The sequence below is a fragment of the Meles meles genome, chromosome X (genome assembly GCF_922984935.1).
Source record: "Meles meles chromosome X, mMelMel3.1 paternal haplotype, whole genome shotgun sequence".
NCBI classification, from domain to species: Eukaryota; Metazoa; Chordata; class Mammalia; order Carnivora; family Mustelidae; genus Meles; species Meles meles.
The window spans coordinates 73,112,890-73,132,425 of NC_060087.1; the positions used below are offsets into that span (position 1 = coordinate 73,112,890).

Here is a 19,536-nt window from a genome sequence, read left to right on the forward strand (position 1 = left end):
CTCACTATTTGCAGATGACATGATACTATATATATATATATATATATATATACATATATAAAAACCCTAAAGACCCCACCAAAACTCTGCCAGAACTGGTAAACGAATTCAGTAAAGTCACAGGGTATAAAATCTATGTACAGAAATCTGCTACATTTCTACACACCAATAATGAAGAAAGAGAAATTAAGAAAACAATTCCATTTACAATTGCACCCAAATCAAAAAGATCCCTAGAAATAAATTTAACCAAGAGGTGAAGATCTGTACTCTGAAAACTGTAAGACATTGATGAAAGTAATTCAAGACAACACAAAGAAATGAAAAGACAAAAAAAAAAAAAGAAAGAAATGAAAAGACATTCCATGCACCTGGAATGGAAAAACAAATATTGTTAAAATGTCTATACTATCCAAAGCAATCTATGCATTTAATGCAATCCCTTCAAAATACCAGCAGCATTTTTCAGAGCTAGAACAACCCTGAAACTTGTATGAAAACATAAGTCAAGCAGAGAGAGTCAAGTATCATATGGTTTCACTCACTTGTGGAGCATAACAAATAACACTGAGGACAAGGGGAGATGGAGAGGAGAAGGGAGTTGAGGGAAATTGGAAGGGGAGGTGAAACATGAGAGACTACGGACTGAAAAACAACCTGAGGGTCTTGAAGGGGCGGGGGGGGGGGGGGGGGAGGTTGGGGGAACAAGGTGGTGGGTATTAGGGAGGGCCCCGTGTTGCAGGGAACACTGGGTGTGGTGCAAAAACAATGAATACTGTTACGCTGAAAAGAAAAAAAAAAAAAAAAAAGACCCCAAATAGGCAAAGCAACCTTGAAAAAGAAAAGCAATTCTGGAGGCATCACAATTCTAGACTTCAAGTTCCATTACAAAGCTATGGTAGTCAGAAAAGTATGGTACTACACCAAAAATAGACACACAGATCAATGGAACAGAATATAAAACCCAGAAATGAACCTTAACTATGTGGCCAACTAATCTATGACAAAGCAGAAAAGAATACCCAATGGGAAAAAGACAGTCTCCTCAACAAACAGTGTTGGTTAAATTGGACAGCAACATTCCAAAGAATGAAACAGGACCACTTTTTTACCACACATACAAGTAAATTCAAAATGGATGAAAGACTTAAATGTGAGCCCTGAAACCATGAAAAGCCTAGAGGAGAACACGAGAAGTAACTTCTTTGATCCAGGCTGTAACAAGTTTTTTCTAATAGGACTCCTGAGCCATGGGAAACAAGAACAAAAATACACTATTAAGAGTATATCAAAATAAAAAGCTTCTGCACAGCAATGGAAACAATCAACAAAACTGAAAGGCAACCTATGGAATGGGAGAAGATATCTGCAAATGGCATATCCAATAAAGGGTTAGTATGCAAAATATATAAAGAACTTATAAAACTCAACACCTAAAAAAAAATAATCTAATTAGAAAATGGGCAGAAAACATAAACAGACATTTCTTCCAAGATATGCAGATGACCAACAGACACATGAAAAGATGCTTAGCATCACTTATTATCAAGGAAACACAAATCAAAAGTACAAAAGTACAATGTGATATTACCTCACACTGCTCAGAATGGCTAAAATCAACAGGACGAGAAATAAGAGGTGTGGGTGAGGGTCTGGATAAAGGGGAACCCTCCTGCACCACTGGTGGGAATGCAAACTGGAGCAGCCACTCGGCGAAACAGTATGGAGATTCTTCAGAAAGTTAAAAATACAAATACCTTGTGATCTAGCAACTGAGCCAAGACATGGGAGCAGCCAAGTGTCCCTCAACTGATGAATGGATAAAGAGGTCGCATACATACACATACATGTACACACACACACACACACAAATGGAATATTACTCAGCCATAAGTAAAAATGAAATACTGTCATTTGCAAAGATGTAGATGAAGCAAGAGAGTATAATACAAGAGAGAAAAGTCAGAGAAAGAAATACCATATGCTTTCACTCGTTTGCAGAATTTAAGAAACAAAACAAATGAGCAAAGAGAAAATAAAAGAGATACAAACCAAGAGACATACTCTTAACTATAGAGAACAAAGGGATGGTTATCAGAGAGGAGCTCACACTCTGTGTCTCCCCCCACCTCCTTTTCCCCTCACCCCCCCACTCTCTCCCTCTTAAATAAATCTAAAAAAAAAAACTTAAAAATGTTTTTAATTGAAAAAATAATAGTAATAAAAATGCCTAAAATGCAGCAAGACAACTACTTTTCTTTTTCATTTTCTTATACAGTAAATATGGTATAATGCTAAAGAAAACATTATAATCATACATAACCTGGCCCTTAACAATTTTTTTTCATTTTTCCCTTACTTTCCAGTCTTTAGCCACATGTATACAAAAGGCAGAAACTGAAACACAGAGGGGTTAAGTAATTTGTCAAAAGTCATATACCCAGTAAATGGTGAATTCATATAGGAACTTAGCCACTTTGGCTCAAGTCTGTGCTTTTACGTACTATACTTTTTTTTTAAAGATTTTAGTTATTTATTTGACAGATTGAGATCACAAGTAGGCAGAGAGGCAAGCAGAAAGAGAGAGAGAGGAGGAAGCAGGCTCCCCGCCGAACAGAGAGCCCGATGTGGGACTCGATCCCAGGACCCTGAGATCACGACCGGAGCTAAAAGCAGAGGCTTAATCCACTCAGCCACCCAGGTGCCCCACATACTATACTCTTTCATGACATCTAAATCTCTTTGTCCATCCCCACCAAGCAACCTAACACCAATTAATTCCATTTTCTGAATTACTTGATTCTCAGAAATGAGTATTTAACTGGTAGACACCAATAATGCTAGAAAGGTATGTTCCTTTTTGTGAATTCAAAAATTGGAATTCAGTGGCAGCTACGAAGTGTGGAAGGAATCAAAGAACGAAGAATCAAAGAAAAAAACGTCATTTTTTGCAAGTCCTAATGAGAATACTTATTTCTACAAGAATTACCTACTGATGCTAAAACAATTATGTGAATAGTTGGTATCAAACTGAATACTTGTACAGTGCCAAATTAGCAATACACATATTATCTTCAATACACAGGGGAAATATATCCATACATCAGAAGCATCAGATTATCATCACTCTAATCCAGGGTTAATCTCAGCAAAGTCATGGTGGATCAACCAGATATGATGTGTGTTCTGGCATAATACAACATAGCACCCAATCACTAAAGATAAATTCTAGCCAAAGCCTTTAGATATAATTCTCAGAGGGGCGCCTGGGTGGCTCAATCATTAAGCGTCTGCCTTCGGCTCAGGTCATGATTCCAGGGTCCTAGGATCAAACTTCGCATCAGACTCCTGCTCAGTGGGTAGCCTGCTTCTCCCTCTCCCACTCCTCCTGCTTGTGTTCCCTCTCTCGCTGTGTCTCTGTCAAATTAATATATAAAATCTTTAAAAAAAAGATATAACTCTGTTTATTAAAAAAAATCAACACAAAACATAGGCATAGTAGTAAAGTAACTGATGCACAAAGAAGAAAGCAGTCAAATTCAAAGGCAGAACATTCTGTAGGATCACTGGCCTAGTCTCAACATTTCAGTCATCATTAAAAAAATAAAAAAGGAACCATGCCAGGATAAAACAAACTTACAGGGCATTAAGAACCAGCAGTGCATAATACTGAATTGGACACAAATTTGCACATTTCAGCTACAAAGAGTATTTTGGGATAGGTGTTTGTAGAAAGTTAAATATGGTCTCTGTACTAGAGATAAAAATGAACTGGAATGGATAGAAAGGTAACTATTAGTGACTGAAAAAGTTGCAAAATGGTATGTACAGATGACCTTATTATGTCATGAATGTACTTATGACATTACAAATTTCCCAGGGTAGGAGAGAGGCTTGAAAAGCTGTAAACCAAAGGGCAAATAAATACAATTACCTTGGTAAGTAGGCATAACCTACTGAAGCTGAAGATTTGCAAACCTAGTATACAACACAATGGCAGCATGTGTGTGTACATGTGAGTGTGCAGGGAGGGGGATTAAATCTGTATGCATCTGTACAGATGAATCTCACAAACATAACACTGGTCAACAAAAGCAAGTTACAGAAACATACATACTATAGTACTCCAAAAGTTAGACAACAGCCAAAAACAGGCAAAACAATACAGTTTTTCAGAGATGCACATACACGTAATAAAGACACTTTAAAAAATACAGGGAACAATACAATTTACCATAATCATTACATCTATGGGAAAGGAACGGAGCACAGATGATAGTGACCCACGTGAAGAGCTTCTAAAGTTCTAATAATCCCTTTTCTTTAACTAGGTCATACATACATGTCATTCATTTATTATTGTTCACTGTAATAAATATACACGTACACATGTACACATTTCATTTGTACATATGTTATTTTATTTTTTAAGATTTTATTTATTTATTTGACAGAGAGGGAGAGATCACAAGTAGTCAGAGCAGCAGGCAGAGAGAGAGGAGGAAGCAAGCTCCCTGCTGAGCAGAGAGCCCGATGCGGGTTTGATCCCAGGACCCTGAGATCATGTACTGAGCTGAAGGCAGAGGCTTAACCCACTGAGCCACCCAGGTGCCCCTGTACATGTTGTTCTATAATATAAATGAAAGCTGTGGACCAGATCCTGGGCCAAACTGTAAGACTGCCTATTCCACCAGTTAAATGGCCTCCTGTGAGCTTTCAGAGCACTTTTCTATTTACATTATTTTCAAATTTCACTATGATAAGCAGCTTTAAAATAGATGTCACTCTTGTAGCTTCTAACTATACTGAATGATTTTCTCAAAATAAATTCTCAGATCTGGAGTTACTAAGAGAATAAACATATTTACAATTCTTAGTACAAACTGTGAAATTACTTTGCTCAAGTGTTATCTCAATTTGTAATATTGTCACATTAACTGAAAACAACTTCATCAACGAATTAGTTATTACTCTTTTAATGTTTTTAATTAGGTTATTTTACTTTCAACGTATTAAGAAAAATTATTTCCCAGCAGCTTGTTGACTATTTCTATTTTCTCTTTAAATTCTCTGCCCATTAGTCTAAAGAGATCTTGATATCTTTCACATAAATTGGGAGGTACTCATTTTCTGTAATTAGTCCTGTTATGAGTTGCAAATACTCTCACTGTTATTTTTTTCTTTTGGTTTTCTACTTTTCAGAGTAGATGCTATGATTTTTTATATACTCAAATACTCCCTTTTGTTTTTTGAGATTTCAAAGAAGTTATTTCTCTATAGATCAGATGACCCAGTCTATTCTCAATTTGTAGTTCCTACTTTGAAAGAGACTACACTGAGACACTTAGATTACTGTCAAAAAGTCCGAAAATTGATCACATAGTAAAAAAAATTAATTTCAACTCAATGAAAAACAGACTATTAGATCAATTGTGTTAGAGTAACTGGCTGGTGATTTAGATGGAAAAAAACTCATATGTTACAACAAAGTAAACTTCAAGTGAATTAAAATTTAAATGTAAAAAATAAACTATTAAAAAATAAACTAGGAGTTAGTATTTACTTAATCTTGGACAGGAAATCTATCTATGCTCATCTCCGAAGGCAGTTAACAAAAGTAACACAAGTATATGTAAAACTGGTAAAATCTGAATAAGGTCATTAGGTAAAGTCAATTTCCTGGTTATGTTAGAGTTATCTAAGATGTTACTTGCCAATGGGGAAACTGGTGAAGTGTACACAGGACCTTCCCATATTATTTCTTACAAATGCATGTGAGTCTACAATTATCTCCAAATAAAAACTTTTTAAGAATGACACTGGAAAGAATATTTGGTTGACATGGAATGATGTTCATGACATACTTTGAGGTGAAATATAGCAGGTTTCAAAACAGCATCTATGATACATTTTTATAAGCACAGAAAAGTAGACATATCTATACACACACAGTGAGAGAACATCTGGAAGTCCATACATAAAAGTATTACTTTAATAACACAACCTTTGGAGGAAAACGATATTACCATATTCATTCTGTCAATTAAGATGCATCCATTTTAAGTGCTGACAAATATTGAAAATTATAGGGACCAAAAGAAACCAAGTTAACCAAGAAAAGACAAACTTCATAAACAGGACAATGAGTCCAACACTTAATCTTGAAAATTTAATTTGCAAGTGAAGAAAACAAAAACAAACAAAAAACCCTAAAATGGTAAACTCCAGCACATGCACAAGCAGCCTATATGTTATTTTTAACAATGATTTTATTTCAGTGGGCAACTATGTACCTTGAATTATCTTGAAATCAATGAATAATTAATTCCTGGGGAAAATAGATTATCTCCTGAAATATTACTGTGCTCCCTGACCCCATTTTTTACCATTACTTTAGTGGCTGTGTTTTTTATTTTCAGTTTTAAGGGATAAACACAACCATGTCATGCAGTTCACCTTCATCAAAAGGTTTGCAAGCTGGGGCACCTGGGTGGCTCAGTGGGTTAAAGCCTCTGCCTTCGGCTCAGGTCATGATCCCAGTGTCCTGGGATCAAGCCCCGCATCGGGCTCTCTGCGCAGCGGGAGGCTGCTTCCCCTCCCCCCCCCCCCCCCCCCCCCGCCTGCCTCTCTGCCTATTTGTGATCTCTTTCTCTCTGTCAAATAAATAAAATCTTAAAAGAAAAGGTTTGCAAGCTAACATAGATGTCATGATGTTGTAAATGATTAGTTAAAACTATAAGATTTTGGGGGCGCCTGGGTGGCTCAGTGGGTTAAGCCTCTGCCTTTGGCTCAGGTCATGGTCTCGGGGTCCTGGGATCGAGCCCCGCATCGGGCTCTCTGCTCGGCAGGGAGCCTGCTTCCCCCTCTCTCTCTGCCTGCCTCTCTGCCTACTTGTGATCTCTGTCTGTCAAATAAATAAATAAAATCTTTAAAAACAAAAAAAACTGAAAAAAAAAACAACAAAAAAAACTGTAAGATTTTGTTGGCATCTGGATTTTAATGTCAACAAAGGTGACTCCAAAAATGAACTGACTGCCAACCACAAAGCTAGGGCACATTAATATAATACTGATAGTATAAGGCATTTTTGACTTGGAAGAATCCCACAACCTCATTTCTAATAACTCAGTTTTAGCTAGAACAGCTCTAGCCTTAATAGCTTGACCTAGGTGAAACTTAACTAAGCCTTAGGTTATATATTTGTAAAATGGAGATAACTATATCTTCCACAGACAGGGTTGTTGGGAGAATCAGATAAGATAATGCATTTTAAGAGCTTAGAACAGTACTCATATACAATAAATATTTCTCATATATTTGTTTAACAGTGTGTTTTAAGTACTAAACCAATTATCTGTCATCTATTTGGCTTAGATAGCAACACAGTTCACAGGAAAAAAAGTTGTGATTAGAACTCACAACTCAGTAAGGCATGGGAATGAAAGGCAGAGCATAACAAATACAGTCAATGATCTCATAATAGCAATGTAATGGGACAGATGATAGCTACACTTGTGGTGAACATAATGGATAAACTTGTCAAATCACCAAGTTGTGCATCTGAAACTAATGTAACTGTGTCAACTATACGCAAACAAAATTTATGTGAAAAAGAATTCACAACTCAACATCTTCCTAATATGCCTTTTATCTGTATGTAACACCTATTTCTCTATAGCTTGTATAAATTTTTCCATAATAATCATTTTCATCTTATATAAAAAAGTAAATTTAAGTGCTCGCTTTGGCAGCACATATACTAGAAAAGTAATTTAATAAATGTGCAAATCTGGATCACAGATATATGATCAAAACATTTCAAAGCAAAATAAAATGATTAAAACTCCATTAATTAATAGTCATTATATAACTCAATGTGTAACACTAGGCTGGGCAAAAAAGATATGTCAGAATACTACTCAAGGAAAAAAAAAGTAGATGTTGGTACTATTCTAAATGTGATATAAACCAAATCAGTCAAGTAACAGGATTTAAACTATTGGTAAAAATCCAATATGGGGGCGCCTGGGTGGCTCAGTGGGTTAAAGCCTCTGCCTTCGGCTCAGGTCATGATCCCAAGGTCCTGGGATCGAGTCCCGCATCGGGCTCTCTGCTCAGCAGGGAGCCTGCTTCCTCCTCTCTCTCTCTGACTGCCTCTCTGCCTACCTGTGATCTGTCTCTCTGTCAAATAAAAAAAAAAATCCAATATGGGATAAAATACTTACACTGAGCACCATACTGGCCAAGCAGCTCCTGGTCTGTCTGTCTGTCTGTCTGTCTCTCTTTTGCCCAGGTCTCTTATTTCCAAAGTACTTTTTAAATAGCCTCAGTATGATAACATGATGGCTGTCATAATCATGCTTTGTAAAATCACTATCTGTGATAAATTATCATTTCTTTTTACAATGCCCTTTAATAAGATTATTAAAAAAGCAAAAAGACAATGAATCAATCTTTGTAAGTATCCCTATTTTCTTGGCTACAACTAAATATCCTCAAAATGTTTCCAATCTCGGGCGCCTGGGTGGCTCAGTGGTTTAAGCCGCTGCCTTCAGCTCAGGTCATGATCTCAGGGTCCTGGGATCGAGTCCCACGTCGGGCTCTCTGCACTGAAGGGAGCCTGCTTCCCTCTCACTCTCTCTGCCTGCCTCTCTGCCTACTTGTGATCTCTCTCTGTCAAAATTAATAAATAAAAATCTTTAAAAAAAAAAATGTTTCCAATCTCTCTAGCATTTTATACACACACACACACATACACATATAACACACACATACATAATTTTTAATATGTATGTCAACACAAACTTTTGGAGACTTTTAGTCTATTTTATTTTTAAAACCATTCATATACATATCAGATACAACCTAACATTTCAGTTAAAAGACTGCACTGAAACTGAATAGCAGGTGATTTAGCATGAGCTACATGTCAATTATACAGAACTATAATTATTTCTGTGCATTGTGATTTTATGTTAAACATGAGAATGTGATGACGAGCAGCCATATTTGATTTTAATTGCTGTAGCTTGAGTTATCCAAAACATCATGAGAACACTAGAGAAAATGAGAAAATGACATGAGCCATGGGAGATGAAAATGATGCTGCAGAGGGAACTCTAGTAACAGATGCAGCTCTGAGGAACTGGCTCAAACTTATAAGGGAAGGATAAGCCTCTCCCAACAAGTCTTCTCCAGAGTTAGACGACTCTCTTTACTTTTCCTAGGTTCTGAGAACAGAAAAGACATACTTTTCCATCAATAAATGCCTGAAGGCTTGCAAAGCATTTTTTGGAACAGTAAAATCTGTGGGCTTTCTTTAGCTCCTTCAGCATTCTTACACTGACAAAGAAGAGTTTCATACTATGCCCCAAATAAGATAAATCTGTTCAAAACCTTTAGACAAAACAAAATGACAAAAAAATTCAAGGTGATGAATCAAAGAAAAAAAAAACCAGAAAACCTGTAAACCTGCAAGATTAAGAAATCTGTTAGAAATGGTGGTAATAGACACACAAAGGTCTTTACTATCAACCAGCCAATGGGAAGAGGAGGAAAAGGACTCAGACATCTGAATCCTGTTGCTTTCCATGGAAAGCCCTTCCTGGGATGCATTCAAGTACAAACAGTGATGATAAAAGTACCTGGGAATGGCATTATGGGGCATTTTCTGAGCACTTACTAAGAATTTTCCAGGAAATATTTCATTGAATTCTCAACACAGCTCTGTGAGGTTTATTCTCATGTAGAAATGAAAAATTGCAACTTAGACATTAAGAGACATGTGTAAGGTGGCACAAGAGACACAGCTGATTCAAACCCAATCTGTCTCATTTCAGAATCATACTGTCAATCACTACATTATCACTACACTGCTCAAATGAGATACATATGGGTCAAAGTAAATAAAATACATGAATGGTATAGCATTTGTAAAACTAAAGGACTTTTGAAATACTATTTTCATTACTATTCATTGTTATTCAGTTAATATTCTCTAGACTTTAAAGACTTATTGCCCCAACAATCCTCCAAAAATATGTGTATGTATATATATGTATGTATTTTACAGTGACCTATTATACACAAATGAAATATTTGTTTCATTAAACTATATTCATCCTTACTGTATGTAATATATTGATATATTTTTCTCTACCTCTTTTTTAAATGCTGGAATTGATTTCATGACCCACAAATGGTGACATCTTGCAATTACCACACAAAAAAAATCACAACTCAGCTCTGGACAGATGATAGGTGTATGTATGTTTGGAAACACAGAGGAAGTATGGGCATCCTGTCATGTTAGAAATATATACAGGTGGGGGCGCCTGGGTGGCTCAGTGGGTTAAAGCCTCTGCCTTCGGCTCAGGTCATGATCCCAGTGTCCTGGGATCGAGCCCCGCATCGGGCTCTCTGCACCTCAGGGAGCCTGCTTCCTCCTCTCTCTCTGCCTGCCTCTCTGCCTGCTTGTGCTCTCTCTCAAATAAATAAATAAAATCTTAAAAAAAAAAAAAAGAAATATATACAGGTATCCTGGGAGAAGAATAAACAAGATATATATGCAGGAAATCACATATGGGGTATTTGGCAAATATGTTTTCACAAAACCTCCTGCACCAATACTATTCCCCCAATGTTTAGAGAAGTAAAGTTATACCACCACCATAAACACTACAGTCACTGAGTTGCCAGCCAAGGCTGACATTATAATTCTCAGCCAACATCAAAGAATGGAAGCATGCTACCTATGTGACCTTCCTGATTAAAAGCAGCTTACTGTTTATAAGAAAATTTTTATGACCCATTTTGACACCCAAATTTCTAAAGTATATTAAACACTGACCTGACTCCTTAAAAGGACTATACAGAATTTAGCCTTTTCAAAGACCCAGGGTCATACTTAGGTTACACAGTGGTAAACTTTAGAACTGGTAAATAGGTCACCTAATTCAAATCTCCTACTTTATAGATGAACAAACTGGCATCCCAAGAGGTGATGTAATTTGCCCAAAGTCACCCAGTAGAAAGGTCAAGTGATTCGTATTATGCCAGGCTGCCTCATCTATTACCATACTATGTGGAACACATAGTTACTTATCTAGGTAAGTAGTCACAATTTAGGAGCAATAATCTTTGTAATTTCTCCCATGTTTGTTATCTTGGTTATCTCATTTCTTTCCCCATAATCTTTAGGAATAAAACTCTTAAATCAAAAAGGACCTATGTGTTTATCCCCTGCAGGAAAAAATTTAAGCTAGCCCACTCCACAATCCATCTTAGGGAAAGAACTCCCAAAGTATAATTGTGTGGTATACTTCAGAAAGGAAAGGGATGTAGACTGAATCCCTATGTGTCGTCTTCAGAAAGCAAGAAGGATGCAATGAAAAGTCCTCATTGGCTTAAGAACAGTTCTGAGGCTGTGACTATAGGAATCTCAGTCTCTGAAAACAGGCAAAACAGTAAAGTTCACAAAGCAGGGACTAGATTCTCAGTAAATGTGGGTTGAATACTCTGAAAAATGAGTGTCTATCATTATACAAACTGGTCCCAGGTCATTTTACTGTTTGACATAGGCTTGCACCTTAGGTGTTCGTCTCTTTCCTTTCCCATTAGGATATGAACTATCACTTATATCTAATGACACCCCCCAAACACAGCTTTTGCAGAAGTTGGGGATGTTTCTAATATGCTCTGAGCATATGGAATTATTTCTAAAATAAAAATACACTCTAAGCGAGGACCTGAATGATTCCACTATGTAAGAAGCATGCCAATATTATCACAGTTCTCCTAACTTCCATCTTGCCTGCTCTTCTGTGGAACTGTTGGCTCCCATGCAGATTACACAGATGTCACCTCCAGTGAGGTATCATGTTACTGGGACTATTTTTAACCTGAAACCAATGATACTTCTCTACAGCCCACAAAATTATCATTCCAATGTCTTTTTAAAAGGCAAAATGTCTTGAAAATGACAACCATGTACCCAAACTGAAAGCCACTCTCTAGAACATCACTTACATTCAGTTTTGTCCTCTTCTTTAAGACTCCAGATGCCCCCCCCCTTCCTTATTCCATTTTCTTCTATTATTTTCACAGATCAAATACTTTATTTTATTCTTCTGCCTTTGGGTGTTTGACACATATTTCCTGTATTTTGTAATCAGAAAGAAATGGACATAACTAAGAAAATACATACAAAACTTTATCTTCTCATAATCTCTTCAAAACATGACCTTAAGAAAAATCTTGTGATATGAAAAGTAAAAAACAAAAACTAATTAATCAAGGACAAAGGGATTTGAATATTATCTACAGATGTTTTTATTTGAAGCCATTGTCTCTTGACACAGCTAAATCTACTAAAAGAAAAATTACATCTCATAGCCTATTTCTTCATGTTTGTGATACATACATGTTTAATTCTGCTTTTGTCAGTAAAACTGAATCGAAGAAATGCTGCTTTTCCTAAAATTTATTCAAGCTAGTACTTAGTAATGCAAACATATACAGCATGTGGAGCCCAACATGGGGCTTGAACTCAATGACCCTGAGATCAAGAGTTAGACGCTTAATGGACTGAGCCACCCAGGTGCCCCTAATGCAAACATTTTTAAGGTTACTTTCAGCAAACTACTTCCGAAGAAAAATATTCCAAACACATTAACAATAATTCCAATTAAGTAATGACTGGAATTATTAGAATCATTTGGGAAATGACTTTTATCCAATTTCTCCATTTTTAACATACCTAAAAACAAAGCTTCATAACAAAGTTCTGCAGCGTGCATGATAAACTCAGAGTATGTTCACCATTAAGTGATATAAAAAAAAACATAATTTACAATTAACTTCAAGTAAGTTCTTCCTATAATTTGAGAAATAATATTACCCTCACTGGAATAGGTCTAAAATTAATCTTTTTCTAAATACACTAGATGCTGCCTAATGCAATTTTCTGTATCACTCACAGTATCTTCCTAACTCTACCATAACAGACTCAAACAAAATGAATATAGTCCATATTATGAACTGAACCAGAAAGCAACTATTTAAGAATTAATGGCACTTAATAATAGGAATTAGCACTCTTATCAATTAAAATTTGAATCCAGATAAGAAAAATCTTATAATGGTTCAAAAAAATTTTTAAAACACCCCAAGTTCCCAGGTAACAAAAAATAAAGGCAATAATATAGAATCCAAGTATGGTTTAACAGCTATTCAAATATGGATGTTGTTCTCGATTTTAGGATAGACTGGAGAGAACAAATGAATAGTCAACTGGCTCCTTCCAGCTCTCATCCAACATCTGTTCACAGCAACTACAGCCAAGTTACCTGCAGTCATGCAGTTTTCATAATGGGAATACACATGTCTTTACTGTCCTCAGACCACTTACCCAGGTGCAACTAGAATAAGAGAATTTTTGGTTAGACAATACCTGAAAGAATATCTAGTTTACCCTTTCTGTATTTAAAAACAAGACGACTGAGGCTCAGAGAGATTAAGTGCCCTAGCAATTCAAACAGCTATTTAAAGGCCAAGCAAGGTCTAGAAACAACTGTTCTCAATTATTTCTATCAATACGGGTTAACTCTGAAGGTCTCAAGCACTGATTCTCCTTCTGAGATGGAATGGGCCTTTGGAAATTTACCAGCTGTGTTATCTTGGGCACAGGACAAACTTTCTAAACCCCCTTTTCCTCTTTTGTAAAGTGCAGAGAATACCTACTCTATGAGGTTGTTGTACAAACAGCTTCTAAAGTGCTTAGCACCTCAGTTAGCAAATAATAAGCATTCAAAACCAGGTAGCTATTATTTTTACTCCCGCCCTAGAAACATGGCTGCCCCTACTGTTTGAGAAGAAAACAACTCTATGCATTAACACAATCGACAGGTTCTTATCCACCAGAGCTTCTCCAACCTATCACATTCTGCAAACAGGACATCCTACTTCATGCCATCTAAAATCCGCCCTTTACACTATTAAGAAAAACAAAAGACCAACTGCTGCCAAATATCTTCTGCCACGGGTTGTACGCTGAATTTGCCAACTAGAAATTGCAAGGGTTTTTCTGGCTCCACCCAAAACATGGAGAATAAATGATGGGTAAACGAAGGGAAGATAAGGTCACACACCTGAAGGGGAATTCACATAAGCTTCTTCTCAGCTCATTTAGTCGTGAGGAGATAGGTGGGTGATACAGAACAAAACGCTATCTTCCAGCATCATAAAGCAGGAATGGCTACCTCAACAAAATACAATTCCCCAGGCTTGTCAACACAATAGAAAAGAATCCGGGTCCTTATCCTAGTAAATTAATACACGAGCAACAACTGAGCATCTTTCTCGAAAACCTGAGGACCGAGCTGTATCCGAGCTGCACTACACCCTAAGACTACATAAATACATGAAAAATTCCTAAGGGCGAGACAACATGATGGAGAATATCACCTTGAAATCAACAAGGAGGGAATCATGTCATACCAAAACGTCTCTTTGATAAAATCCCGACCCTGCGTTCTCACCACACTACAAACCCACCTCGCTCTAAGGAAATTACAGAATCACCCGCAGCAACCAACCTCTGCAATCGGCATCGACCAGATCGACCCCTACTCAAATGGCGCTAAGTACCGGGGGTCCAAGCCCCTCCCTAGAGCTGCCAAGTCCCGCGCTGACTCCATACTACCTCACTTCCTTCCCATCGTCCCTCCCATCCTCAATCCCCGGCATTTCTCGCTAACCGTCACCACTGACAGAGAAGGTAGGAATGAGACAGATTTCCTACACTTTATTCGGGAAGTCCCAGAGCCGCACATACCCGTCCCTATTACGATCACATCAAACTCAGAAGGGAGGTTATCCGCCATCTTGAAAGGAAACATGTCATGTGACTATTGCTTGTGGAAATGAAATCTAGTCAGGCATTGCCCTGGTAGAAGGCGGAAGGAAAAACAGTGCATTCTGGATATTGTAGTTCTTGGGTGGCCGGTCCAGGTAGGCGGCTACAGCATTTTATTTGAAATGTTTACGCGAATATTAAAAGTTCAGTTTATTTTCCAGCCTAAGTGCAGTAGCGCGTTTAGCCTGGAGGTTTGGGGTAGTAATGAGATAGAGATGTTTGCTCTGCTAGCTAGGATGAATGGGAAAACCTGGGTGCCCCTTGACAGTGAGGAAGCAAGAATTGCTGGGATAGATGAAGGGCGGACTGAAATTGAAAGGGGTTTGGTCTGTGAACAAAGAAAATTATCATTCCAGCCTGGAAACTTGTTTCCCCGTGTGTGTGTGTGTGTGTGTGTGTGTGTGTGTGTGTGTGCTTTCGTTTTGCGCGCCCCCCCCCCCCCGGCATATTTTTTCGCACCAATTCTTTCGAACTATATCCCCTATCTTTTTCGTCTCCCTGTCTCCCCAACGAAAACCCACGAAAACCCTCGCGCCTTAGCTTCGCCACAATGAAACCTAAATTGCGTCTGAATTTGTTCTAGTTAGTCCAAGCAGCCACCCGGCAGTGTATTTTTACAAAATCAGCTTCACTTTACGGGAGGGGAAAAAAGATATGAAAGCATAGTAGTTGCTTGATAGGCATATATTGGTTCTGAAACTGGTTTTTTATACGTGTACAAGGACTCCATACAAGATTCTTCTTATAACCTGCTGCAGAAATGATCAAGGTAAAATGACCTTATACTGAAGTGATTGTGTTTGAAAATTAATGAGGGGCTTTAGGGCTCATTGTAGTTATTTTAGGTATTTTACAAGAGTTTCGAAATAATTCAAGAGAGAAATAATTTCAAAAGAGAAAGCGCTGGTAGTGGACCTTTCCTTACACCATCTGCCCTCTGAACTGTTAGTGGTTTCTTAGTCACACTGTTCTTCCTTCATCATGGAATGATATTCCCATTCTCCAGCTAACATATCCTTAATATTCAGCTCAGGTTCTACCACCTCCTCCTTTTATCTCCTCCGTATATCGGGTTGAATTTCCCTATGTAGTGTTAACACCCTGTTATAGCCTCCCAAAGTGCGCTAAAATTTTTTGCATTTATGTTGGTTCCTATACAATACACACACCTCCACACATACAAAAGGATACACCCAGATATATAATGCCCTAAATTGTAAGTCTCTCTATGACAAGGTCTGGGTCTTATCCCTATTTTTACCCCCTGCATCTAAATATGAGCCTGTTGCTTGGTAGGAATGCCGAGAAGTGTTTGCTGAACTGAACTTAGTTCTGACTCCCCTTGCACATGGCAAGTACTATGAATACAGGGACTAAGTCTTCATCTTTATATCTGCCCACACTATCATGTGTCTTATATATTGAAGATGCTCAACACATGTTTGTTACTTTGCTAAGGTTCCATGAAAATTCTTTAAAATTGTATTTTACAGGTTGGATTATGTTTTATTTTGCTGCATTTTGCCATAATATTTAGCAATATTTTACATGTTTTCTTAACTTATTTTATGGACTCTCTGGATGTATTGAACAATTCTCTCGTGATGGTCCTCTGGTGAATATTTTGTGTAGATACTCTTCTGAGACGTGTAATGTATTGTTCGGTAAATCACTCTGCCATTTGCTTTGATACAAAAAGAAAGTTTTGAGTACTATCAGAAGTGAAATAGGGGCGCCTGGGTGGCTTAGTGGGTTAAAGCCTCTGTCTTCAGCTCAGGTCATGATCCCAGGGTCCTGGGATCAAGCCCCACATCATGGAGCCTGCTTCCCCATCTCTCTCTATCTCTGCCTGCCTCTCTGCCTACTTGAGATCTGTCTGTCAAATAAACAAATGAAATATTAGGGGCACCTGGGTGGCTCAGTGGGTTAAGCCTCTGCCTTCAGCTCATGTCATGATCTCAGGGTCCTGGGATCGAGCCCTGCATCAGGATCTCTGCTCAGCAGGGAACCTGCTTCCCCTATCCCTTTCTCTGTCTGCTTCTCTGCTGACTTGTGATCTCTGTCAAATAAATAAATAAAATCTTTAAAAAAAAAGAAAAAGAAGTGAAATAGATCTATGAGACTCAATACTACCGGTGGAAATGAAAATTAATAGATTTCCCAGAGGAAACTTCAGAATCTCCTCTAACAGTGAGAAGCTGTGAATGGGTGGTTAAAAACATGATAAATTGGGGGGCCTGGGTGGTTCAGTGGATTGAGCCGCTGCCTTCGGCTCAGGTCATGATGTCAGGGTTCTGGGATCGAGTCCTGTATCGGGCTCTCTGCTCAGCGGGGAGCCTGCTTCCCTCTCTCTCTCTCTCTCTGCCTGCCTCTCTGCCTATTTGTGATCTCTCTCTGTCAAATAAATAAATAAAATCTTCTTTAAAAAATGATAAATTAAGGTATCTCTATTGATATGTGTATACATGTGCATATATATGTATCTTTTTCAATATGAGTATATCTAACTTTCTATGACTCATAAATTTTCTAACAAATAGATACAATGTGAAGACACAACTTATTATTTCACTCAATTTTCCTTAAATATCTATTAAATATCTACTATGTGCAAGGCACTGAATTAGATGCTGGAATTACAGCAATGAGTAAAACAGACAATAACCCCTGACTTCATGAAATTTACATCTAGTGGTATAAAACAAAATAAACAAGTAATATTACTCTGTAGTGCTAATTTTCCAATATGTTTTGCCCCAAATAGGAAATCCTTTTCATTCTGAAGCTAGAAAGCAGGACCCTCGGAAAGGTAAAATTGCCAGCCTGTATTGAGCTGTTCAAATGTATTTTTATAGATCATCTACAAACTAAAGATGAATATAGGGGTTGGTAATGTCAGTAAAATAGCATGAAGCAAAGCAGCTTAATTGCTATATATTCTATTACTCTAAGGATATCTACTTTTGAGAACTGAAATATTTTATTTGGATAAGTCACAGTATGGTGAGATGAGGGATACAAATTGACTTACCTATTAAATCACAGTGATTCTAATTTTGTACTTAATGATTTCCTGAGCTGAAAAACCATGATTCCCTCAACATTTACCTTGTATTCAAAAGCTTACTTAAGTGTAGGATCTGATGTATCATCTTTTTACAAACCAGTTATTTAATGGTCTCTATCACTGGCTTTCCTTTGTGCTCCAGATCCATATTCAAGCCCTTACTCAACTTCTCTTCTGAAAATGTCCAATACCAAACTCCTGAACATTTCAGCCCCACTCCCAAACCTCTTCATCCAGTATTTTGTCCCTTAGAAACGGTACCACCTTCTAATCGGTTACTCAAATAAAAAACCTTAAGAATCATCCTTGATGTATCATTCTCTTTCGCTCTTAAACCAATTTCATCAGCAACTCTTGCCAGATCTATCTCAAAGTTATATTGGAAACATATCCACCTCACAATCTGGATTGCCTGCATAATCTCTTGCTTAGATGACTACAGTAGGTCCCAGCTGGACCCCTCATTTATGCTTGCTTCTCTTCAGTCCACTGTCTACACTGTAGACAAACTTTTAAAAATTCAAATATAGGGGTGCCTGTCTGGCTCAGTTGATGGAGCATGTGACTCTTGGTCTCAGAGTTGTGAGTTCAAGCCCCACATTGAATGTAGAGTTTACTTTAAAATAAAATCTTTTTTAAAAATTTCAAATCTAATTTGTCCTCCCCTCCCTAAAACTAGCATGATATCCCATTTTTCTTTAAAACACACTCCAAAGTTTTAGACATGGTCTAAAAGTCCCTGCTGGATTCTCTAGGCTCATCTCATACCTCTCACCCTTTTCTTTCTAAGCTCCAGTCATATTGTCTCTCCATTTTGTCTGATACCCCATGCTCCTTCCTGCTTCAGGGCCTTCATTCATGCTTTTCCATGTGCTGAGGTGAACTTTTGTCCTTCCTTTCTTCTACTTTAATCCTGCTCATTTTGAAGTTCATTCAAAACATCACTTTCTCTAACAAGTCTTCATCTAGGCCTCAATCTGCCTTAAGTCTCCTATCACCCTATACTCCTCCTTTTTTGAACTTTCATGATTGGAAATATCAAATTACTTATGCAATTTCTTATTTCATATCTGTTATCCTCCTAGGATGTAAGTTACACAAAGGCAAGGACTGTGCATATGTTGTTAACCATTATAATTCCAATACATCATTCATTGCCTAGCACATAATAGGTACTCAAAAATATCTGCTGAAAGCCCACTTCTGGGTATATATCCAAAGCAAATAAAATCACTATCTCAAAGGGATATCTGGACTCCCATGTTCATTGCAACATTTTTCACAGTAGTCAAGATATGAAAACAGCTTAAGTGTTCAACAGATGAATGGATCAATCCATCCATCCATCCATCTAGCTAGCTAGCTAGCTATAAAGGAATACTAGTCGGCCCTTAAAAAGAAAGAAATTCTGCCACTTGTAATGACATGGATGAAACTAGAGAACATTATGCTAAAGTAAAATAAGCCAAACAGAGAAAGACAAGTATTGCATGATTTCATTAATATGTGAAATCTAAAAAATATATATTTTTAAGTCAAACTGATAGTAACAGAA

General features: G+C 37.5%; 1 protein-coding gene across 1 annotated transcript in view; it reads right to left on the reverse strand.

The window, feature by feature from the left end:
- Positions 1 to 14,889, reverse strand: part of CHM (CHM Rab escort protein) — a 267,198-nt gene extending 252,309 nt beyond the window's left edge. The window contains exon 1 of the mRNA XM_045996016.1: positions 14,834 to 14,889. Within this exon, the coding sequence (XP_045851972.1) occupies positions 14,834 to 14,882 (49 nt within the window). The 5' untranslated portion in view covers positions 14,883 to 14,889. The remainder of the gene's footprint in view (positions 1 to 14,833) is intronic.
- Positions 14,890 to 19,536: the final 4,647 nt, after the last annotated feature.